Consider the following 25,643-nt stretch of genomic DNA (forward strand, 5'->3'; position numbering starts at 1 on the left):
AACTCACGGACCGCGAGATCATGACCTGGCTGAAGTCGGACGCTTAACCAACTGCGCCACCCAGGCGCCCCTGTACTTCATTGTTTTAATTTGCCTTTCCCTAATGACTAAGAACATTGATCATCTTTTCATTTGCTTGTTGGCCATTGCATATCTTTCTATAAATTATGTTCTCTCAGTGATATGTTATAGGTTTTAGTATACATGTCTTGTCCATATTTTGTTGAATCTTTTACCTAAATGTTTCTCTTTTATTAATTTTGTCTTAATTTTTAAACTTCATTTTTAATTATTTGTTAATGTTTGCTGTATTGTTGTATCTACTTTAGTTTTGTTTCTTCATTTAGGGGCAATATAATATATATGGATTGAAATTAACATTTTTAGAAGTTTGCTGTGGGTTGTAGGAGAACCTGAACTTTTGTGTAATTTTCCATATTTCTTGGGATTGTCTGGTCAAAAGAGCTGAGTATAAATAAGAATGCAGATAAAAATCATGGTCTCAAGCTTGTAATGTTTTTGTGGCCATGATACTTGAGAATGCCACGTTTAAGCTTATAACTAGGATTAGCCCAAGTCATGCTAGCAAAGGATGGCTGCCATTTTGAACTTGGCTGTTAACTGGTGCACCAAACCAAAGCCATTCATTCTAGCATTTGAAAAGCCTGTAACTGTAGTCTCAGAATCAGTCCATGAAAGCTTAGAAACAGTCTCCTTTGGTTTAAGGCTAGAAAATGAGCCAACCTCTCAAGATAGAATAATAAATCTAGTTCTAATTCTCATGATAAGAATACAAGTAGAGCAATAAAGAAAACGTGTAAAGGGTGCCTAACTGGCTCAGTCAGTGGAACCCAGATCCCAGGGTTGTGATTTCAACCCCCACTTTGGCATGGAGCCTACTTGAAAGAAAGAAAGAAAGAAAGAAAGAAAGAAAGAAAGAAAGAAAGAAAGAAAAGAAAAAAAAAAAGAAACAGCATAAAAAAGCATACGCTTGACATCCTATATGATTAAATTAAAGACTGACTTTCTTTGTAAGATAGTTTTTTCCAATAGAGTTTGCATAATTTCTTCATTTTTAGGCTGAGGTAAATGCTGATTTTTACTTGATGTGATTTTATAAAAATAAGCTAATATTATTTATTTTAATCTCAACTTTAAAAAAAAAATCTAGATGATTGAAAATCAAGAAGAATTAAGAATTCTTGGAGGTGAACTTAAAAGGCAACAAGAGATAATTACACAAGAAAAGAACCATACCATGAAGAAAGAGGAAGAGCTTTCTAGGACCTGTGAGAAATTAGCAGAAGTTGAAGAAAAGCTAAAGGAAAAGGTGAATCTTTAAAGTTACCTTCCTGGCCATATTAGATTTCTGATTGAACTTTTTTTTTTTTTTAAGTTTATTTTTTTATTTTGAGAGACAGCACACAAGCAGAGAAGGGGCAGAAAGAGAGGGGAGAGAGAGAATCCCAAGAAGGCTCAACACTGAGCCCAATGCAGGGACTTGAACCCACAAACCGTGAGATCATGACCTGAGCTGAAATCAAGAGTAAGACCTTCAACCAGCTGAGCCACCCAGCCACCCCTAAACTTCTTTTTTTTTTTTTTTTAATAAATTTTGATGGCAGTAGAGCTGAATTCTAGAAATAACATGTATCTCCCAAATGAGCAGATTTTAATGCTAATATCGTGGACAGTTTCAACTCACACCTAGATCTTAACCAACATCCTTTGTGAGGATATATTATCCTGGAGTCTTCAGATGAGAGAGAAAGCCTTAATTCATCTAAACTAATCATGGAATATATTCATTCATAAGAAACTTATTGGGAAGTACCATAGGCCAGGTGTTGTTCTGGGTGCTTGAGATAAATTAATAACACAAAGATTCTGCCTTTATAAAAATATGGTAGTCATTCTCTAAAATGTAAGATATGTGACTGTTACCATCTCTTAGATGTTTACAATTTCCTGAGTCACTTCTTTTATAGAAGTAAGGTGCTGTTGTACTATTTGTATAAGAGATGAGAATCTAGTAATAATTCTACTGCCCAAGTAATTCTAAAATTCACCCACTGAGATCTTTCTATTTTTCTAAGGCCTATGCCACATACATTATAAATAATATATTGTGATTTCCATTGTATTTTTGTGGAGTGTTTTTTTTTTCCTATGTATTCTCTTAATTCTCCTCCTTTTCACAATAACCCAATTAATTTGCTAGAACCTGTTGTCTGTTTCATACTCACCCTAAAGAAGTGAAATTTATAGGCTTATGTAAAAGTTAATGCCTCAGTGTCTTTATGGGCCACCTGTAAGGACCTTTTTCGAAATAAAAATAGATGATCCAAAAAGGTTTTAAGGGATGAGGAATTATAGTTATTTGGCAGGTATACCTGCATATTTAATTAGTCTCTTTTCAAGTTTTTCTTATTTTCACTTTACCTCTTTGATTAACCTCGTGACAATATATTAGTTTCCTAGAACTTCTGTATCAAATTACCATAAACTTGGTGGCTAAAAAACAACAGAAATTTCTTGTCACATTTCTGGATCCTAGAAGTCCAAAATCAAGTTGCTGGTAATACCATGCTCCTCCTGAAGGCTCTAGGGAAGAATCTTTTCCTTCCTCTAACTATCCTTAGCTCCCAGCTGCCTTGGTGTCCAAGGCTTATAGCTGTATCAGTCTTATCTCTGCCTCCATCTTCACAGGAGTTTCTCTGTGTTTCTGTGTGTCCTTTTTGCCTCTTATAAGGACACTGTCATTGCATTTAGGGCCCACCCTAATCCAGTAGAAATTCTTTTCATACTTTAATTATATCTGCAAAAACCGTATTTCCAAATAAGGTCATATTCTGAAGTTCTGAATATACTTGAATTTTGGGTAGGACACTATTCAACCCACTATAGACACTGTGCCTAGAAGGTTACTCTACTTTCAAAGCTGTTTACTATAATAATCATTTTGGTTTGGCAAAATATATTTTACATAAGAATTTTAAGGGAACATAAGCAAAATGATAATTAAAAATTTTATTTCTCAAGAGCCAACAACTACAAGAAAAACAGCTAAAGCTTCTTAGTGTACAAGAAGAGATGAGTGAGATGCAGAAAAAGATGAGTGAAATGGAGAATGTAAAGAATGGATTAAGAAGCCAAGAATTAACATTGGAACATATGGAAATGGAGAGGCTAGAGTTGGCTCAGAAGCTCCACGAAAATTATGAGGAACTGAAATCCATAACCAGGGAAAGAAATGATCTAAAAGAATTACAGGAATCATTTGACCTAGAGAGAGAGAAACTTCAAGATTACATAAGAGAACTCGAAGTTACAGTAAGTTATACCCTTTTCTTTCATCTAGCAAATGTTTCTTTAAAACCGAGCCAGTTGGAGAAGGGAGAGGCAATGTTGATGTTGTTATAATATTCTTTAAATTCCACTTGCTAATTAAGGGTCTAGAAACAAAAGAAGAACTAAAAATTGCTCACGTGCATCTCAAAGAACAACAAGAAACTATTGATGAACTAAGAAGAAACATTTCTGAGAAGACAGCTCAAATGATAAATATTCAGAATGACTTAGAAAAATCCAATACTGAATTACAAGAAAAGGTTTGTCTCTTCTTCTTTCTCTCTTTTGTCCCTTCTTTTTTGTTTTTTTTGGGGGGAAGGGTTGTTTTGTTTTGGTTTTTGGTTTTTTGGTTTCGTTTTTTTTTTTTTTTTTTTTTTTTTTTGAAGGAAAAATGAGCAGTTAAGTAGTGACTGTTACAGCTCATTTATTGGGTAGTATTTGTTGAGTGTCTAATGTGTCAGGCAAGGTCTTGGGTTATAGAAATAAAATGGGAACAAGCTGAACAAAATTTCTGTGACCATAGAGCTTATTTTGTAGTGGAAAGAGTTAATTGGTAAATAAACAAACAAATGAAAAAGATAATTTGAGATAATGGCAAATGCTATAGAGAAAATGAAACCCTGGGATAACTGAACCAACATATGTTAAAGTCCACTATGTACCAGCCATTGAAACTGTGGATATGAATAAGACACTCTTCTCTCCCCCTAATTTGGGCATATACAATAATCCTTCAATTCCAGCAGGACAAATGCAGAAATATGATATGCAAGTTAATGGAACCACTAATGACCATAGGAAATGGTCTGTACATATAAAAGAATATGAGAAGTGGCATGGGAGGTCATCTGAGAATTAAGGACCAATGTTTTTTCTCCTATAGCCTTTGAGAACTAGTATAAAAATGAAGATGTGTGCAACTGGCTGAATTAACGGTGTTAGTTAGGTATAAGAATTGATTCACTTTGGATGTAAGCTGGAAACAAAGAAAGTTACGGCAGAATGTGACTAGCAGAAAGGCCATGGATAGCTTTAGTAGGAATCAAGAGAAAATGAATAAATTGTGAGTTTGTGATCCACGATAGGTCATGGGATCAAGATAACTTTTATTTCTAGGGACAGTATTCTCATCTTTAAAAAATTTGAAAAATTATGATAATGCTCTCCAGATAGTAACCTTGGTATTCCATGCATATTACAAGATCCCAGTGCTTCATGAGGAACAGGAACTACTGCCTAATTTGAAAGAAGTCAGTAGTACTCAGGAAACAGGGGATGAACTGGAACTATTAAGGAAACAATCCAAAACCAAGGATTCAATGACCCCTGCATGCATAGAAATGGAAAAGCTTGGGTTGACTGAAAAACTTCCAGAAAGTCATGATGAAATAAAATCTCTAACTGATGAAAGAGACAACCTTAGAATGAGAAAAGAAGCAGTTCGGGCTGGACAAGACCAGTGGAAAGAAGACATTAGAGAAACTTTGGCTAAAGTAAGTTTCATCCTTTCCTTCCATTGAACAAGTGTTTTGTGAGAATCAAGTCTTTGGGAAAGGAAGCACTTGTGTTATAGTTAAAATGTTACTACAGTGTTTTCTTTAAATGTCTCAATTATGAAGTGGTTGGAAACAGAACTAAAAATTGCTCATAAATACTAAAAAAAAACTATTGAAATTGAGAGATGTTTTAGAGAAGACAGCTGTCTTCTTAAATATTTAAAATGATTTAGAAAAAGCAATGCTAAATTATAAGAAAGGATAAAGCCAGAAAAACTATTTTCTTTCCTTCTTTAAATCTATTCCTGTAGCATCTCATAAAGCACTTCCTCAATACCTGAGACAGAAATCTGAGAATCACCCTTCCCAATATCCTTTCCTCACACTCACCTTATAATCCAAGCACCAAACCTTGTTGATTTTAAGGTGTGTGTGTGTGTGTGTGTGTGTGTGTGTGTGTGTATGAGAGAGAGAGAAAGGGAGAGAGAAATCTTCCCTCTTTCTCTCATTGCCAACACTAATCCAAGCCACCATTATTTCTGTCCCTGGCTTTCTGTAGTAGCCTCTTACTGGTCTCCCAGTATTCATTTCTATACTTCTCTAATTCATTCCTCATTCTGAGCCCAAGCAATCCTTTGTTCTTAAAATCTTTTAATAGGGGCACCTGGATGGCACAGTCATTTAAGCATCCGACTCTTGATCTCAGCTCAGGTCATGATCTCACAGTTTGTGAGTTCAAGCCCTGCATCGGGCTCTGCACTGAGGGAGCAGAGCCTGCTTGGGATTCTGTCTCTCCTTCTCTCTGACCCAGCTCTCTCTCTCACTCTCTCTCTTTCAAAATAAATAAATAAAATAAAATAAAAATAAAATAAAATAAAGTTTTAATAACCTATCTCTACTCTTGAACCAAAGACCAGAATCCTTCACGTGGCCCATGAGGCCTTGGATCCCAGACCTTGCTGGTCTCCAGCCTTATTTCTGCTCATCTTACCCCTGTTCATCATGCTCCAGCATTGTGCTTCCTCATCTCATGGCTTTTGGGTGTTCTGGTCTCCCTGCCTGCAGCATTTCCCTACTGCCTTGCCCACCTACTGCTGTCATCCTTCATGTCTCAACCAAAGCTTTCCATCCCCCAGGAAGCCCTTCCTAACCACTCAGGGTTGGTTAGGTTGCCACATAACCCTGCAAGAACCCAGCACCCCTGTTCGGTAAGATCTGGCATAATGTCTATCTCTCCCTCTGAAGTGTAAATCTCAAAAAGGCAAGGATCATCTAAGTCTCATTTACCAATTTATCTCTAACCTCTGGTAGGATACTGACAGCACACTGAGCCCTCAGGAAAGAAGTGTTCAGTACCTGAGTGATGACAAGTAGGAGAGTGGAAAGAATGCTCTGTAATGAGCCACTGAGTCCTGACTTACTTGTTTTAGAAACTGTCCTGATTTCTTTTCTCTGAAAGTAAAATAAAGTATCTTTGGATGTCAATTCTCTTGTTGTTTTATTCTTTTAAGATCCGAGAGGCTCAAGACAAACAAGAACGGTCCTTCAATATGGAAGAAGAAGACGGCGCACCTGAGAAAATGATGAGCGAGATGGAGCAACTGAAGGAGCAGCTCAAAGCCACAGAGTCAGCCCTGCAAAGAATGGACGTGGAAAAGCTCGAGATGTCCGAGAGGCTTCAGGAAAGTCGTGATGAACTGAAATGTATAACTAAGGAGAGAGACAACATACAAAGGCTACAAGAAGTTCTTCAGTCCGAAAGCAACCAGCTCAAAGAAAACATGAGGGAAATCATAGCTAAGGTAAGTTTCATCCATCCCCCATGTGCTTTTTTTTTTTTTTTTTTTACTTTTGTAAGCAGATATTTTTGTAAAAACTAAACCTTTGGAAAAAAGAGAATATAATGGTTATAATGTTTCTGTAAATTTCTTAACATCTCCTCTAATAATGAAGCACCTGGAAACTGAAGAGGAACTGAAAGCTGCTCATTGTCACATGAAAGAACAGGAGGAAACTATTGAGAAGCTGAGAGTGAATCTTTCTGAGACGGAAAATGAGCTGTCCAGCCTTCAAAAAGAATTAGAAATAACTCATGATGAATTACAGAAAAAGGTAAATTGGGGGTGAAGGAAGTGTAGGAAAAAAACCTGAGGGAGCTAGCTAACTGAATTACAGAAACTGTTTTTGCATACTAAATTGTTATGGAGAACATTGTGAGTTCTTTTCATTCAAAAACTAAAACGTATTATATGTGTACACACACACACATATATAAGCATAATTTGTGTGTATGTATATTTTAGCTATTAACTTATTATTATTTTAAGATCCAAGAGCTTCATGCGAAACAGGAACAATTTATTACCACCAGAGAAATCAATGAGACTCCGGAGAAAATGAGTGCACTGGAGCAATTAAAGGAACAACTCAAAGTCAAAGATTCATCACTACAAAGTATAGAAAGCGAGAGGCTCCAGTTGACCGAGAAACTTAAGGAAAGTCAAGATAAAATAAAAATTATAATTAAGGAAAGAGATGAACTGAAAAGGATGCAGGAGGCCCTTCAAATGGAGAGAGACCAACTCAAAAAAAACATTAAAGAAATTGTAACTGAAGTAAGTTTCCTTATTCTAATGATTTTTTAGGTATGAAATAGTGGTAAAGTGGTTAACAGTGATATTCACTATTGCTTTATTAATTTCTATCCAATCATAAAGGGACTGAAAATCAAACAGGAACTAAAAAACTACTTATATTCTTTTGAAGGAGTACCAGGAAACCATTAGTACAAGGACTTTTTCAAAGAAGACAGATCAAGAAGCAAATGTTCAGAAAGATTTAGAAAATTCAGATGCTGTATCACAAGAAAAGGTAGGTCTTATTAAGTTGGAAACCGACATCTGATTATTGTGTTCCTCATATCCCTGTGGAAGAAAATATTACATACATTAGATAAAATGTAAAGATGATTCACTTGACTCAGAAACAATTCCTCCCTTTCCTAAAAATTTCTGCCTATGTCCTAACTTGTTTTGTTGTTTTCTCAGATGCAAGAACTTCAGCAAAAAGAACATCAGCTTCTTAAGATGAAGCCTGTCAATGAGACTCAGGAAAAAATGTGTGAAATAGAATACTTGAAGAACCAATTTGAGGCCCAAAAGTCAACTCTGGAAAATATAGAAAAGGAGAATGTAAGGTTAACTCAGAGACTTCACGAAAACCTTGAAGAAATGAGATCTGTTACAAAAGAAAGAGATGATCTTAGGAGTGTAGAGGAGACTCTCAAAGTAGAGAGAGACCAGCTCCAGGAAAACCTGAGAGAAACCGTAATTAGAGTGAGTTACTATTTTTCTCCCATCCAGTAAATATGACACTGTGTCCTAAAAGAACCACGGGCGATAGGATTGGTATGAGTGTAAAATTGGTCCAACCTTATGCAAGGTTGGAGGAGGGGATATTTGATAATATCTTCCAAATATTTCAATACGTTTATTCATTGACTCAGAAAGCCCAGTTGTAGCCACTTATCCTGCACACAGTAATGCAATTGTGCAAAGATATCTATAGAAGAATATTCATTGCAGAAAGTTGTAAGAACAAATCAAAGCAAACCACAAAAACCAGGGAAAATACCAACTGTCCATTAGCAGGAGACTGGTTAATGAGTGCAGCAAACTCAGACCATAGAGTACTAGGCCATGGATAAAGAATGAGGCAGTGCCATGGTGGTGATTTGGAAGTATCCTCTTAAGGAAAGGGGTAAGTTATGGATTAATGTATCTAACATGTATTGATGTTTAAGAGTAACTAGAGGATGAGGCCTAAGGGGGTGGGAGGCATATTTACCTCTTACCCTCTATCTTTCCACACATTGTTTGAACTTTGTCACTCTAAAAAATCATTTTCCTTTCTCTAATGACAAAGGACCTGGAAAAACAAGAGGAACTAAGAATTGCTCACATGCATGTGAAAGAGCACCAGGAGACTATTGATAAACTCCGGGGCATTATTTCTGAGAAAACAGATGAAATATCAAATATGCAAACGGATTTAGAAAACACAGATACTGCCTTAAAAGTACAGGTATGGTTTTTATTTGAGAGTTTACATTAGGTCTTTTTTGTAATGAAACAGGATATGAATTAGCCTAAAATCATAGACAAAGATTTGCCTGCTTAATTTAGAAAGTATTATTTATCGGGTGCCTGGGTGGCTCAGTCGATTAAGCATCCGACTTCAGTTCAGGTCATGATCTCACAGTTTGTGGGTTCAAGCCCTGCATCAGGCTCTGTGCTGACAGCCCAAAAGCCTGGAGCCTGCTTCAAATTCTATGTCTCCCTCTCTTTCTGCCCCTCCCTGCTTGCACTGGCTCTCTCTCTCTCTCTCTCAAAAATAAATAAACATTAAAAATTTTTAAAAAAAAGAAAGTATTATTTATTAATATCAATCTATATCTTAACTTATTATATGATTATCTTAAGATCCAAGAACTTCAGGAGAAAGAACGTCAACTTCTTAAGGTAAAAAATGATCTCAGAGAAAATATGTATCAAGCAGAGCAATTGAAGAAGCAATTAGAGACCCAGAATTCAACCCTGGAAAGTGTTGAAACTGAGAAGTTAAGGCTGAGTCAGAAACTTCATGAAAACCTTGAAGAAATAAAATGTGTTACTGAGGAGAGAGATGGCCTAAGAAGAGCAGAGGGAACCCTTAGGATGGAGCGAGACCAGCTCAGAGAAAGCCTCAGGGAAAAAGAGGCTAAAGTAAGTTACTCTTCCTCTGCTAGTGAGTAAATGTGTGTTTTTCTGACAGCAGGGAACCGTGCTTTGATGTGAGTGGCACTGTTGATGTGAGTGAACTGATGGAACCTTTTACAAAGGCGGGTAATTTGGTATTGTTCTTCAAAATTTTTAATTCTGTTAGCAGTATTTTCTTTGTGGACTTCATCCTACATGTATATTTATGTACATACACAAACACACACACACCACAAGGTGTCCATTGTAGCAATTTGTAATAAAAATTGGGAAACAATCTAAATATCCATCAGAAGGAAACTGGGTAAATATGAACAGTATGTCAGAATACTGTGCAACATAATTAAAAAAAAAAAATGAGATAGGTTTGGATGTTCTAATTTGGAAGCCCAAATAACTTAGAGGGAAAAGCAAGCTGTAGAATAGTATATGTATCATGTATTTGCCTCTGGAAAGTAGGAGTAGATTGTGGGGAGGTGAGGACAGGGAAAGGGATGAAGGGAAAGCTTGTAACTTTCTAACATCTAAGATGTAGCTTAAGAAGTAATAGTTTTATTATTTTTACTAAGAAAATACCACTTTTATAAAAAAAAAATACTAGTTAATGTTAAGCTATGTCACCATTCTTAAAATTTCTCTAATGACAAAGGACCTAGAAAAACAAGAGGAACTAAGAATTGCTCACATTCATGTGAAAGAGCACCAGGAGACTATTGATAAACTCCGGGGCATTGTTTCTGAGAAGACAGATGAAATAGCAAATATGCAAATGGATTTAGAAAATTCAAACGCTAAATTACAAGAAAAGGTATGAAGAAGGTGCTTGTTTGGGTATTTGATTTAATTTATATATTTTTTAACGTTTATTTATTTTTGAGAGAGAGAGAGACCGAGAACAAGCATGGGAGGGGCAGAGAAAGGGAGACACAGAACCCGAAGCAGGCTCCAGGCTCTGAGCTGTCAGCACAGAGCCCAATGCGGGGCTCGAACCCACGAACCGTGAGATCATGACCTGAGCCGAAGTTGGACACTTAACCGACTGAGCCACCCAGGTGCCCCTGGGTATTTGATTTATTCGTGCCTAAACTCATATGGGGATGTAAAATGGTTTAACCACATTGAAAACATCCTGACAGTTTTTACTAATGTTGAACATACACCTGCCTATGGCTCAGTATTTCTATTTCTTGGATATGTACCTGAGAGAAAAGAGTGCATACTTTCACATAAAGCTGTGTACAAGAATGTTCATAACAGTTCTAATCATAACAGCAAAAAATGGAAAACAAGTGAAATGCCTGTCAACAGGAAAATGGATAAATACATTGTGATTTTTTTTTAAAGACAGTTCTTTTTCTTAATTTTTTTTTTAACGTTTATTTATTTTTGAGACAGAGACAGAGCATGAATGGGGGAGGGTCAGAGAGAGAGGGAGACACAGAATCTGAAACAGGCTCCAGGCTCTGAACTGTCAGCCCAGAGCCTGATGCGGGGCTCAAACTCACGGACCGCGAGATCATGGACTATGAGATTATGACCTGAGCCAAAGTCGGACGCTTAACCGACTGAGCCAACCAGGCACCCCATGATTTTTAACTTCAAAAGCAGGCAAAACTCATCTAGGATGAAAACAGTTCAGAATAGTGGTTAACTCTAGGAGGGGGCACACAGAACCTTAAGGGGTGCTAGAAATGTTTGATATTTTAATCTGGGTTGTAATTATATAGATGTATACATATGTGGAGAATAATTTAGCAATACACTTAAGATTAGTGTATTTATGTATATTATACTTCAAAAGAAAATAAGTTTTGTGTGGAATTATGCAAAATATTAATGAGTGACATGGGAAAACTGTCTTAATTTCGAAACTATTTTTTATCCTTCCCTTAAAAACTGTCTGTATCCTAACATGTTATATTATGCTTATCTTAAGATTCAGCAACTTAAGGCAAATGAACATCAACTTTTTAAGTTAAAGGAAGATGTCAGTGAGACACAGAAAAAAATGTCTGAAATAGAGCGATTAAAGAAACAATTCAAGGACCAAAGTTTAACTCTGGATAAAATAGAAATGGAGAACTTAAATTTGGCCCAGCAGCTTCATGAAAACCTTGAAGAAATGAAATCTATAATGAAAGAAAGAGATAATCTGAAATTGGAGAGAGACCAGCTCAAGGAAGACCTACAGAAAACCATAGCTAGAGTGAGTTGGACTCTTTCTACCTGTCCAATAAACATGTTTTTAGTATAAGAAGCTTCCTTCTTTGGAAATAAATAATAACTGTTGGTGAAACTGTAAATGTTATAAACTTTCAGGGAGACAGTTTGACAATGCCTTATTAAAGATTTATCAGCGTATATATCTGCTACTGCGATTCCACTTTGTAGGAATTTATCCTACCAATATATTCACACATTTGGGCAGAAATACAACAGCGCTCACTGCAACGTTGTCTGTGCTGACAAGTCTGGAAGCAATCCAAGTGTCCACTAATAAGGCACTGGCTAAGTGGGGTTCATCTGTATGATGGAGTACTTAGCATGAGAAGAGGGCCCTCTTTCTGTGATAGTGATGTAGAATGATGTCCAAGTGGTATGAGAGAAAGGAGAGCAGTTGGCAGAGTTCACCAGGAAACCCAGCTACGATGGGTGAGGCTGGGGACAGGGACTTGACTTTATAGCCTTCTGTACTGCTCTCATTTGGGGGTGCTGTGCTGCTTCTTTTTAACTGGGAGCATGCATTTTTTAAGATTTTGTCTAACTAGTTCATCATTAAGAAAAGGTAATGTGCCTTTACATCATAATATTTCTTCATTTCTTCTAATAATGAAGGATCTAGAAACACAACAAGAACTAAAAGTTGCCCATATGCATTTGAAAGAATACCAAGAAACTATTGATAAATTCAGGCAGAGAGTTTCAGAAAAGACAACTCAAATTTCAAATATTCAAAAGAGTTTAAATAAATCTAAAGATGAATTACAGAAAAAGGTACATGTCATTTTGTTCTTTGGGGAGTAACTGTGTCCAAAATCACTTGGGGAATGAGAAAGAATATAAATACAGATCTTTAGAGATAGAAATAGATGTACATATATAACAAATAGACACAGGAATTCTTTTTGCATTCTAACTTGTTTTATAATTATCTCAAGATACAAGAACTTCAGAAAAAAGAGCTTCAACTTCTTAAAATGAAAGAAGATGTCAATAAAACCCATAAAAATATAAACAGAATGGAACGATTGAAGCAGCAGTTTGAGGCCCAAACTTTATCTATGCAAAGTGTGGAAGCGGATAACTTACACTTGACTAAGAAACTTCATAAAAGACTTGAAGAACTCAGAATTGTAGCTGAGGAAAGAGATGAGCTAAGGAGGATAAAAGAGTCTCTGAAAATGGAAAGAGACCAATTCAGAGAAACGTTAAGAGAAATGATAGCTAGAGTGAGTTCAGAATCTTCCTTATCTAGCAACTGTAAGAATCAAGCTTTCTTGACAAGGGGAACAATTTGGGTTTTTTGTTGTGGGGCTTGGGGATTTGTTTTTTGTTGTTTTGGGTTTTTTTTTTTTTCTTTTCTTTTTGGAAACTTCTACATACAGGGAAGGATAATGGGAAAACTATTACTATAATTTTTCACACAAAAGAAAATACAGTTTTAAAAGAAGCCAAAATATTTTTCAGAAAATACCATTTTATTTATTTTTTTTTATTTTAAATAGTTTTTTTAATTTTTTCTTTAATCTTTATTTATTTTTGAGAGAGAGAGAGACAGTGTGTGAGCAGGGGAGGAGTAGAGAGAGAGGGAGACACAGAATCTGAAACAGGTTCCAGGCTCTGAACAGTCAGAACAGAGCCTGACGTGGGAGAGACAGTGTGTGAGCAGGGGAGGAGTAGAGAGAGAGGGAGACACAGAATCTGAAACAGGTTCCAGGCTCTGAACAGTCAGAACAGAGCCTGACGCGGGAGAGACAGTGTGTGAGCAGGGGAGGAGTAGAGAGAGAGGGAGACACAGAATCTGAAGCAGGTTCCAGGCTCTGAACAGTCAGAACAGAGCCTGACGCAGGGCCTGAACTCACGAACAGTGAGATCATGACCTGAGCCAAAGTCGGACACTTAACCGACTGAGCCACCCAGGTGCCCCCCATTTTATTTATTTTTAAGAAAAGATTTGTTACATAAAGCAGACTATTTTCTTTAATGTAATTTTTAAAAGGGCTTTTTCACCAGGAAATGGCATTACCCTTAAGGAAGAAATATTTGAAGGACTAGATCTGTAGAAGAGTAAGTGCGCCATTTCTCTGCCTCTACGTGACAGAGTTTTAGGCATAGGCTCGTCTCGTCCCTCAGTTAGAGAAGTGGCCAGATACACAGAGGAAAGAAGTTCATCCAGTAGGACTGTAGGTATTTAGAATCACATGTCTTAAAAAGCCCAATTGAACCCTCAAGAAAATAACATAAAATTCAGACAAATAAGAAATCATATGAAATCTGTAAGAAATCTTTTTTATTCTCATAATTCAACAACAGAGCAGAAGATCATGTCATCTGCAACATTAATAGAAACATGAGACCCTTGGGAATCATTGTTATGTAGGCCCTTTATAAAAAGATTTAATTCATTAAACAAATATTTATTAAACAATCATTCTTCTAAGTACTGTAGTAAATAAGTGGGAGAAAAGGTTTTAGGTCGTACTTCGAATCAGAAGTCCAAGATGTAACAGGATATGCATTTTCTATTCCAAGGAGTTGGGAAGAGTGAACAGAGATATTTCAGGTGGTTTTGGTAGCGTATTATTTGGCAGCAATTCAGAGACTAATTCTAATTCAGAGACTTGGAATAGTAGGAACCAGATATAAACCTAAAGTGTAACTTGCAGTTGTGATGGTTATGGGGATAAATCCTATCTCCAAAAAATATGTGGTTTTTCCACATTTTTTCTTAGTGAGTCAAGGCCACTTACTACTTAGTGGTACTGTTACTCATTTTCTGACCATTTTTCACTTTGTTTTTGAGTTACAAGTTTATAATTCCATTATTGAAATGATGTGAAAAAATGTAAGTGGAAAAGTATATAGACATTAAATGTGAATGTAGTTATAGTTGACACCTTGTTTATTTCTTTGTATCAAAACAGGACCAACAGAACCATAAAGAGGTAGTAAAATATGAAAAAAAGTTACCATGTAATGGGAAACACCACCTCACAGAAAGCCTGAGAGACAAGTGCTCTAGGATAAAAGTAAGTGTCCCATGTTAAAATTACAAATAAATATTGGTACCCTTCCAGAGGCCTAGAATGGAGCCTCTGGGGAATGAGTAGATAGTGCTCAAAGTTTTTTTCAACTTTCTAATCTAGTATAGGTGTGCAAGTATGTGCATATGTATGTACATAAACACACAAAATGGGGGGAGGGGGTGATTTTAAGGCCCCACTGGAAAGATGATATTTGAGAAAATACCCGAAAGAGATAAAGGATTGAGCCACATAGCTATCTGGGGGAAGAACGGGATAAGAAGAGAAAATAGCAAGTAAAAGCCCCTGAGGCAAAAGCCTGCCTGGTGGGTTCCAGGAACATCCAACAAGGGAGAAAGCTAATAAGAAATGAGGTCCGAGAGTTCATGAGGAAGATGCAGGCTGTGCAGCCTTGAAAGATCTTTGGGTTTTAGTCTGAGTGAGATGGAGATTTATTGACAAGTTCTGACCACGAGAGAGACATTATCTGACTTACATTTTAGAGGGATGACTGATTGTTGTGTTGGAAACAGAGTGGAAGCAGGAAGAGCATCTGAGAGAAAAATTTCAATAAGCCAGGCAAAGTTGATGGTGGCTCAGCCCAGAGAAGAATCAGTGAAGTAGTGAGAAATGTTTGGATTCTAAATGTATATTGAGGGGAAAAGCCAACAGGATTTACCGTCTCGTTCCAACTAGAATGCAAGATCCCTAAAGATGTTGTGTGTTTTCTGTGGCTATATCACTTAGCACATTCCTAATGGAACATGTATTTATTAAAAGTACAAATGAATGATTACACAGTGCTGCTTCATACTGTAACATGATTCATACTAGGACCAAAGGCAGGAAATGAATGTACAGCTAGCTTTTCCTTAAGTTATTAAAAAGGAAGCTCATTATTGTCAGAAGCCCCTTGTTTTATTATTTAGCACCCTGAATTAAACATGTTATTTGTTACATGACTGTAGCAATATGTACTACTGTGTTCTTCCACCTGCGCTTTGACCAGTGTGTCCCCTGCTTGGCCTCTAATCATTTGAACTTACAGACCAGGCTTGTTGGGTGTCTACCATATGCTAGGCACTATATCAGTTCTTTATCTCATGAGATACTTTTTATTGCTCCATTTACAAAGACACTGAGGCTTGGAGAGGAAGTTTAGTCGTTGCTCAAGGTCATATAGCTAGTAGGTTGGTAGAATCAGGACATGAAATCAAGTGTAAGTTTAGAATTTGAGTTTAGAAACATTTTTACAAATATAATTTTATTTCCCTTAAGCTATAATGTCTGTATATTTCATAGATTACATAGATATGGATATCATATTTACTTTCCCCTAGAAAAGTTTGTGGGACTCATTATAGTCTTTATTTTGTTTTTGGGAAAATGGCTCAATGATATCTGTAGTCAGGAAGTAGCAGAGATAGAACCTGAACTCTAACTGATAAAAGGTTCGAAAACTCAGATTATAGGCAGAGAAATAGAAATGTGTAGAGAGGCTGCACCAAGCTGACAAATAGTTCGATTTTTCGTCACTTGTTTTACCTGGAAACTCACACTGCCTGCTGTGAACATGAGCCAGCATTCAGTCTTGAACTATAATATAGACTAGATTGAATTCACTCAAATTTATCTTTAGACTTTGAGATGGTCATTTAAATCATGAATGCATAAAGAACTAAAAGAAAATGTATCAAAATGTTAATAGGGATTGTTTCTGGTTTTCTGTGTTATATTTAAAATTTTTTAATTTTCAAAATAATTAAATAGTATTTCTGTAATCCAAAATCAATAAGAGATCCTTCCCCCCCTTTTTTTTTAACACAAACATCTTAATTTGTTTCTGCATTACAGAAAATATTAAGCATAAGTTTTGTTAAAATTCTAGGGCAAGGACTATTTTTGTTACATTAGAATGAATTGTTAAATGAATTCTAATTTTCCTTAGGAGCTTCTGAAGAGATACTCAGAGATGTATAATCATTATGAGTGCTTAGATAGACTATCCCTTGACTTGGAGAAGGAAGTTGAAACCCAAAAAGAGCTTTCAATTAGAGTGAGAGCAAACCTCTCACTTCCGTATCCACAAATCAAACAAATTCAAAAACTTCTTACTGCAAACCAGAGATGTTCAATGGAATTCCACAGAGTCATGAAGAAACTTCAGGTACCACGTTTCTTAGTAATATCTTTGTAAATACTGCTATAATTGGTTTTAACATCAGTATATCTAAGTCCTAATTTGGGAGTTGGCATATTTGCTATTTAGTGTATTTACTACCAAATTAAGGGTTATATGGGTCTCAGCATAGTATGTGCAAAATCCAGTATGCATCTAGGACCTGTTCATTCAACAAAACTTGAGCTCTCCCTGTGAATCTGGATACTGCCAAGGTGCTCGGGAGACAGGTAGGAATAACATCTCAGTTATCTCCTGGTCTAGTGCATGAAGCAGATATATAAGCAGGTAGTCTAAGTGTGGTGATAGAGGTACGTGCAGATTGTTGACATACCAGATAAAGAGTCACAGAAGGTGAGACTGCAGTAGAAGCTGGACTGAGCAACAGTGATTGCAGTCCATTTTGCAGATGATGGAGAGCCACTGGACAGTTATTTTAAGTAGTGGCAGTAGCACGATCATACCGTTTTAGCTACTTCACCATAGAAAAACAATGAGTTTGTGGCAGAGAGAAGAGACAAAAAGCAGTTACAGTGGTCAGATGAGATACTATAGGTGACTCTTTTACCAGAAAAAGATTCACAGGGATGGGGAGGACAAAAGAAATTAAAGAAATATTCAGCAGCTTGGGATGCCTGTGTGGCTTAGTTGGTTAAGCCTCTGACTCTAGATTTTGGCTCAGTTCATGAGCTCACGGTTCATGAGATCGAGCCCCACTTTGGGCTCTGTGCTGATGGCATAGAGCCTGCTTGGAATTCTTTGTCTCCCTCTCTTTCTGCCCCTCCCCCACTCACGTGTGCTTGCTCACTCTCAAAATAAACTTAAAAAAAAAAAAAAGTTTGGAATTCATCAGCTTATAGTTGCTAGATAATATAACATATGTGAGTAAGGTCACCCAGAAACCATAATAGAAGAATAAGAGCCATGGGATAAGAAGAGAGATCTAGAAAAGATAAATTTTCCAGTCAGTAGCAGTAAAGACAGCAACATGTGGGTTTGAGGCTGGAAACGTCAAAGGAACAGAAAAAAATCAAGCAAAAGTGCTGTTGCTCAAGTCAGTAGAGGACAACATGTCAAAGATAAAGTGGTCAAGAGTGTCAGATACTTCATGCAGCCAGAATATGAACTGAACAGATGCCCTCAAGTTGTTGATTGATAATAGAGCTCATTGGTGACTTTCTCAGAGCAGTTTTAGTTGAGTGCTTAGGAAGGGCCAGATTATAAGAGGTTACGAAGTAGTGGAAGACTGAGGAAGGAGGGAGGGAGTTGGTATTTGTCTTTCCTAGATAGTTTGCTTCTCAGGCCCTGATACTCCTTTTTTTTTTTTTTTTTTTTTTTTTTAAGTTTATTTATTTTGAAAGAGGCAGTGTGTGCATGCAGAGAAAGGGCAGAGAAAGAGAGGGAGAGAGAGAAAACCAAGCAGGCTCCACACTGTTAGCGCAAAGCCTGACACAGGGCTTGATCCCACTAACCATGAGAGCATGACCTGAGCCAAGATCAAGAGCTGGGTGCTCAACCAACAGAGCTACCCAGGTGCCCCAGGCCCTGAAATTTTTCCACAAATCCAGGCAATCAGATATCCAGAATTTATCCAAGAGGTCCATGGAACACATGGCATTCAAATTATTGTTACCTTGATGCCAAACATCTAACTACATGTAGAAAGTACATCTTGAGGCTGGCATACCCATTTTGGTTACCCAATCAAAGTATGCAGGATAGGATGTTGAAAATGAATCTCAAGCTTCTAGCTGGGAAACATGGGTGATTGGTAGAGAAAGGTGAGTTTCTAGGGAAAGAGATTATGTTACATTTTAACATTGAATGTAAGGTAATTGTTGAACATCTATGAGATGTATCCAGTAGGGAGTCCAAAGTAAGGAACTTGAAGTCTGGAAGTTCTTCTCCCAAGATACTGAGAGGAGAAAACTGGGGATAGAGAGGCTCTTTCCTTCTTCCTCACTTACCAGAGGATATAGATAAACAAGAGATGCCATCCCACCTCTTAGTCTTGAGGGTTTAAAACTTCCTCTAAATGTGATAAAAAGTTCATTTCCCAATTTGTTTAATGTTTTTCTGTAAGTATGTGTTAAGCCATGTTACAAAGATAAAGGAAGAACACCATGAATCCATCAATAAATTTGAAGTGTTTTTTATTGACGAAGTGGAAAAGCAAAATGAACTGCTAATTAAAATACAACACCTTCAACAAGATTATGATGTGCCATCCAGAGAATTAACAGACCTTAAATTGAGCCAGAATATGGATCTACATATTGAGGTATCATTTATTTAAATGGTTTCATTAGATTTTAGGCCTTTATGTCACATGGAGAAGGTACCTTTCCATGTGCTTAGAGCCGTTTTTCATTTTCCAGAAATTAAAACTAGGTTGCAGGGTGACAAGAGTGTCACATAATGGACTAATCTCCTTTTTCAGGACTCCACAGATAACAGGAAAAAGATTTAGTACCAACAAGTGGGAATTCATAGAACCCCAGAATAAGTTTGCAAATGCTTTCTAAACCTAGATCTGTGGCTGGGAGTCAGGAACATTTTTATTGCAGTAACTCCATATGGAGTGCCTTGCTCTCACCCAGCAGTGTGAGGCTGGCATCCAACTCCCAACACGTATGTGAGACCTGAGTGCACAGGAAAGCTACATGCAGAAGCACTTTGTATATTGTGATTATTGGTCACAGACAGTTTTGACAGTTAATTCTAACAGGCAGAATTCACAGACATTCCTCTTAGATGGCCTATACTGCCAAAAATTTATTATTCAAATCACTAGAATAAGTTTTAAATTAGAATTACATTTCTAATGTAATTAGAATAAATTAGAATTATATTTATTTCAAAATATTAAGAATGAAAGTTCAGTAAGATATTTTCCCCTCTTTGATATCTATATGATATTTAGGTGAAAACTTTCCTAATGTCCAGGTGATTAAATACTTATTTTTCACACAGGAAATTCTCAAAGATCTTTCAGAAAATGACTTCCACTGCATAAAGGCTGAATTTCAACAAGTGCTAAGTAATAGGAAAGAAATGACCCAGTTTTTGGAAGAATGGTTGAATACTCATTTTGATACAGAAAAGCTTAAAAATGGCATCCAGAAAGAAAATGATAGGATTTGTCAAGTGAATAACTTCTATAATAACAAGATAATTGTAAGTAATGATTTTCTTTTGTGCTACCTCATTCTTTTTTGTTGTTTGCTCTGATTTTTCCACCTTTCTTAAAAAAGACTTAGAACAACTTAATCTTAGGTATGCTTTCTGTAATTTACTTGTATATACTTCATTTTTTTATTTGGAAAAAATTATGTAAAACATGTTCTTCCTCTTATATGTTATGTATGCTTCTTTAAGATAATTAAAGATAATCAACTGACACTTGTAAGGAAGATAAAATTAGGAGGCTTGGGAGACTTAGTTGGTTAAATATCCGACTCTTGGTTTCACTCAGGTCATGATCTCATGGTTTGTGAGTTCGAGTCCCACCTTGGACTCTGCACTGACAGCACGGAGCCTGCTTGGGAATCTGCACCCCGCCCCCCCTGCCCTCCCCCCCCCCATCCCCCCCCCCCCCCACTGTTTCTTACCTGCTTGTGCTTGCTCTCCCTCTCAAAATAAACTTAAAAAAAAAAAAAAGGATAAAATCTTGGGGTGTAATAATTAATCAGTTTCCACTTATGAAATCTTGAATCCTCTTTCCTTTCCCAGTTCTCACTGCTTCTGTAGGAATTGAGCCTTTTCCCCCCAGTAGCCTCAGACAGGGTAAGACATGAGCCTGATTCAGGGCTGCAGGCAGCACCTGTGGTCATGCCATAGACAAGCCTGGCCAACTCCTTGGCGGAGGCCTCATTTGCTTTTCATGTTGGTGGTATCACTACCATATGCACTGATCCTTCAACTCTGAGGTTCAGAGATATGGTTAATACCTCTGTTCCCGAGGTGACTGGCTCCAGTGTATAGATTCACAAGAACCAACATTGCTGAAGATCATTTTTGTTAATTTGTTGTACTTTCCATTGATGAGGATATCATTCTGCTTTCTTTTTTTTTTTTTTAATTTTTGTAATGTTCATTTATTTTTGAGACAGAGAGAGACAGAGCATGAACGGGGGAGGGGCAGAGAGAGAGGGAGACAGAATCCGAAGCAGGCTCCAGGCTCTGAGCTGTCAGCACAGAGCCCGACGCGGGGCTTGAACTCACAGACCATGAGATCATGACCTGAGCCGAAGTTGGCTCAACCGACTGAGCCACCCAGACGCCCCTCATTCTGCTTTCTGAAGTAATCCCTATCTCTATACCTGGTAAAATACACAGTAATCAGAAAGTTGCTTGTGTACATGGAACTGGAGCAAGAGGAGCTAGATTAACATCACAGCTTCTAAGATTAATTTCATATTTCATATGTTTGGGCAGTTCTTTTTTGACACTTTAATTTCATCTGGAAACTATACTTAAATCACACTGAAGTATAGGTAATATTTTCAAAAGCTGTTTTCCTATGGAGAGTCATTCCCATTTGTTAAATACCTCAAGCTAGCAGAATAGTATGAGCTATTTCAGGGCGGGGGCGGGGGAAGAGTCCACAATCAACAGGGAAAAATATAAAACCAATATTTGGCTAAGATAATCCCCATATAATTCAGTGTTTTTCTTGTAATATTGAGGGCCTAGTTGGGAGTAGAAAGTAGGGATTTCTACTGTGTGGATGAGCATAGATATGTGGCTTCTTCCAGCACCCTGAGAATAGGAAATGATAACTTCGTATGGTGTGAGGCCAGTAGTCTAGAACCCAGGAAAGTCCAGGATGCCAGCCAAGAACACAACTAAGTTAGCATCCAAGTCTGATAGAATTGCCTTAAAGCCACAAAGTTATAGATAAAACCAATAAGGCATTCATGATGAGAGCAAAAATACATCCCATAACAATTAGGAAGTAAAAAGATACGAGTAATTTCAGAGTTAGCGAAGGTATTGATTGACTATTATTTCCTGCACAGAAATATAAGATTTTCAGATTACCAAAAGTCAGTGAACTATTTTCCCTATAAACATTGAGATTTGAAATGAAACAGGAAAATAGATTGCTGTTAAGTTTATTAAATATGCTCTGCTATTACATGTCAGTTAATGTTTATATAGGACATTATAAATATCATAATACAGGAGCACAGTCGGTTAAGCATCTGACTTTGGCTTAGGGTATGATCTCCCGGTTCATGAGTTTGAGCCCCTCATCAGGCTCTGTGCTGACAGATCCTTTGTCCCCCTTGCCCCTCTCGTGCATACATGCTTGTATACACTCTCTCTCTAGGATAAATAAACATTAAAAAAATTGAATAACAAATGTCATAATACATAATAACTTTAACCTGTACAGTTTTGCAGATTCCTCTCCATAATGTTAGCACTGATTTAATAAAGTGAGGTTTATCATCTTGCAAATCAATATGAATCCTCTCCAGTCCTTATTTTTTATTCTCATCAATATCCAGCATCTTCTGTAGTTTTAGAAACTGATGCAAACCACAAAGAATGTTCACATTCTTTGAAAGTACTGTTCTAGAGTGTTCTAAATAATGAATTTCAGCATATGCCTTGTTCTAGAATTCTAGTAGTTTTCATAGTATTTTTATATGTAATTCATTTTAGAGTTATAATAGTGTTTTACTATTCAATAGGCTATAATGAATGAATCTACAGAGTTTGAAGAAAGAAATGCTACCATAACTAAAGAATGGGAACATGACCTGAAATCAGTGAAAGAGAAAAATGAACAACTATTTAAAAACTACCAAACTTTGAAGATCTCCCTGACATCTGGTGTCCTTGTTAATGCTGTTACAGAAGACAATAAGAATCTTCATGTTACATCAAGAGCCACACAACTAACCACAGAGGTATGTGATTTCTTATGAGACATTTTTCAGTTTGCAGATTGATCAGAGTTAAAGATGCATTTTATGTAACACTTCAGAGCAAAATTATAGTATCAAATGTATTAGGGAATGTGGGCCATGTTTGTGTGTGATGGGCTTGTTTTTATTTATTTTTTTAATGTTTTATTTATTTTTGAGAGAGAGAATGAGCAGGGAAAGGGCAAAGAGAGGGGGAGAGAGGATCGGAAGCAGGCTCTGCACTGACAGCAGTGAGCCTGATGTGGGGCTCAAACTGACAAACCGTGAGATCATGACCTGAACTGAAGTCACATGCTCAACTTACTGAGCCACCCAGGTGCCCCAATGGGCTTGTTGTTTAAATATAGTCCTATTGTGGCTATCACTCAAATAACTACAGAACTATATATTACATGAGATCTTCCCTTTGAATTATAAAGCAGAAGTAACTCATAGCTTAATTTGATTAAAGATACATATACCTTCTCAGGTGCTATTACTATACATTATAAATTTCTTCAATTGTGTAATTTTTTTTTAAGTTTATTTATCTTGAGACAGAAAGAGAGAGGCATGAGCAGAGGAGGGACAGAGAAAAAGGAAGGTGGGGAGGCAGAGAGAATCCCAAACAGCTTCACACTGCCAGCACAGAGCCTGATGCAGGGCTCGAACTCACAAAATGCAAGATCATGACCTGAACCAAAACCAAGAGTCAGCTGTTTAACCAACTGAGCCACCCTGGCACCCCACAATTGTGTAACTTTTTATTAAACTATAATCTGTGTCTGTATATAGTACTAGCTTAGAGGGTTAGTGCAATTCAGCTTTTCTCTAATTATCATCAGTCTTTAATACTGGTTTGTGTTATATCAAAATTAAAATGGAAAAGCCTAAAAAAATATAACAGATGTCTTATATAGATTAACCTGTATCCAAGAATCAATACATTACTTGAGTGATTCAGTTATAGGGGTACATTGGGTGGCTCAGTCGGTTAGGCGTCTGACTTCAGCTTGGGTCATGATTTTACAGCTTGTGGGTTCGAGCCCCATGTCGGGCTCTGTACCGACAGCTCGGAGCCTGGAGCCTGCTTGGGATTCTGTGTCTCCTTCTCTCTCTACCCCTCCCCCACTCATGCTCTGTCTCTCTCTCAAAAATAAAGAATTAGTAAAAAAAAAATTTTTTGAATGATTCAGTTATTTTGTTACCTAGCCTTACTTGGGAATCTGCGAAGCAGGCATACTATTTTATGTTGTTAGCACACAAAATGACTTCGTGAAGAACCTAAGAGGAAATTATAATTTATCATCTTGAGCAAAATAAATACTCAGAATAAAACGTCAGCCACTAGTTTAATAATCAGTTACCAGTGGAAACTAGAAGACCACTGGTACAGTTTATCGATTTGCTAATCACTACAGACCTCAGTCAGTTGGTGGAGACAAAAATAGCCGAAATATTAAGCCTATCTACCAAAGTAATAAAGAAACAGAAGAAATATCCATCTTCAGTGACCCCAGGAAATACCCTATCCGATAGTAAATGATATACTATTAATCTGGTAATCATGCCGAATTAGAGTAGCATAGAGTAGTTTGATACGATATGGAAATAGACACATGGAGCAGTGGAACAGAGTAGAGTTCAGCAGTACACCCAAGTAAGGATGAGAATTCAGTGTTTGATAATGGTAACCACCAACTCGGTGGGGAAAAGATGGTTTACTGCATGTTTGATTCCAGACTACCAGCTAGCCACCTGGAAAAAAATAAATCTGGATTCCTACCTCACTCATTTAAACAAAAATAAATTCTAGATGGGCCAAAAACAAACATTTTCTAGGAAATCCTGCATGTGTGTGTAGGTGAATAATCTTACAAATATGAACAAACTCGGGTATTTAACTTCAGGTATTTTTGTATTTGAAAAAAACTGGAAATAACCTAGATGTTCACTAGTGGTTGATGGGTTAGCTAATTTACAATACCTCTATAAGACAGGATGTATGTATCCATGAAAACAAAAATGTGGAGAGATCTCTATGTGTTGTTAATGGAAATATCTGGAAAGTATATTATCAAGTTAAAAAGAAACAGAACTGGGGCACTGGGATGACTCAGTCATTAAATGTCTGACTTTTGATTTGGGCTCAGGTCATGCATGATCTCTCAGTTCATGGGACCGAGCCCTGAATTGGGCTCTCTCGCTGACAGCAAGGAGCCTGATTGAGACTCGCTGTCTCTTTCTCTCTCTCTCTCTGCCCCTCCCCCACTTGTGCACTCGCTGTCTCTCTCTCAAAAATAAATATTTTTTAAAAAACAACTATATATTCAGTATGTTCCTACTCTGTGTATGACTATTTTGTAACTGTGTACTCACAAGCACTTAAATAGGCATGGAAAATTTCTAGAAGGATACACTTGAAAGAGTTTAGTAGTCATTGTTACCAGGTCAGCTCGGGTTCTGAGATGGGGAAACTTCCCCTTCATTATATGCCTTTGAATTTTTCCACATGCTTGTATTTTTTAATTTTAAAATTAGGTAATAAAAATAAAGGGAAAGCTATGTTATATGCATTACTTAAAGAGTCAGTTAACAGGTGTACTTTCTTTAAGTGCTGTTAATTTAAAATGTGAGTGCCTTTTTAATATGCTTAGCACTGTACTAACCAGTAAATAAGATAAACACTAAACCTTGTA

At 36.9% G+C, this 25,643-nt stretch overlaps 1 protein-coding gene across 6 annotated transcripts in view; it reads left to right on the plus strand.

Moving 5' to 3' along the window:
* CENPE (centromere protein E) overlaps positions 1-25,643 on the plus strand; it is an 80,423-nt gene that overhangs the window by 39,290 nt on the left and 15,490 nt on the right. For 3 of the 6 annotated variants that reach the window (XM_058721767.1, XM_058721768.1, XM_058721769.1), the window contains 20 exons: positions 1,172-1,330; positions 3,043-3,333; positions 3,453-3,611; positions 4,554-4,844; positions 6,359-6,649; positions 6,801-6,959; positions 7,175-7,462; positions 7,614-7,718; positions 7,895-8,182; positions 8,772-8,930; positions 9,329-9,610; positions 10,254-10,412; positions 11,541-11,810; positions 12,440-12,598; positions 12,763-13,053; positions 14,749-14,853; positions 16,796-17,014; positions 19,110-19,307; positions 20,000-20,203; positions 22,729-22,947. In XM_058721767.1, coding sequence (XP_058577750.1) covers positions 1,172-1,330; positions 3,043-3,333; positions 3,453-3,611; positions 4,554-4,844; positions 6,359-6,649; positions 6,801-6,959; positions 7,175-7,462; positions 7,614-7,718; positions 7,895-8,182; positions 8,772-8,930; positions 9,329-9,610; positions 10,254-10,412; positions 11,541-11,810; positions 12,440-12,598; positions 12,763-13,053; positions 14,749-14,853; positions 16,796-17,014; positions 19,110-19,307; positions 20,000-20,203; positions 22,729-22,947 — 4,296 coding nt within the window. The remainder of the gene's footprint in view (positions 1-1,171; positions 1,331-3,042; positions 3,334-3,452; positions 3,612-4,553; positions 4,845-6,358; positions 6,650-6,800; positions 6,960-7,174; positions 7,463-7,613; positions 7,719-7,894; positions 8,183-8,771; positions 8,931-9,328; positions 9,611-10,253; positions 10,413-11,540; positions 11,811-12,439; positions 12,599-12,762; positions 13,054-14,748; positions 14,854-16,795; positions 17,015-19,109; positions 19,308-19,999; positions 20,204-22,728; positions 22,948-25,643) is intronic. The other 3 variants (XM_058721770.1, XM_058721771.1, XM_058721772.1) reach the window with 3 other exon arrangements.

The sequence above is a fragment of the Neofelis nebulosa genome, chromosome 3 (genome assembly GCF_028018385.1).
Source record: "Neofelis nebulosa isolate mNeoNeb1 chromosome 3, mNeoNeb1.pri, whole genome shotgun sequence".
Classification (NCBI taxonomy): domain Eukaryota; kingdom Metazoa; phylum Chordata; class Mammalia; order Carnivora; family Felidae; genus Neofelis; species Neofelis nebulosa.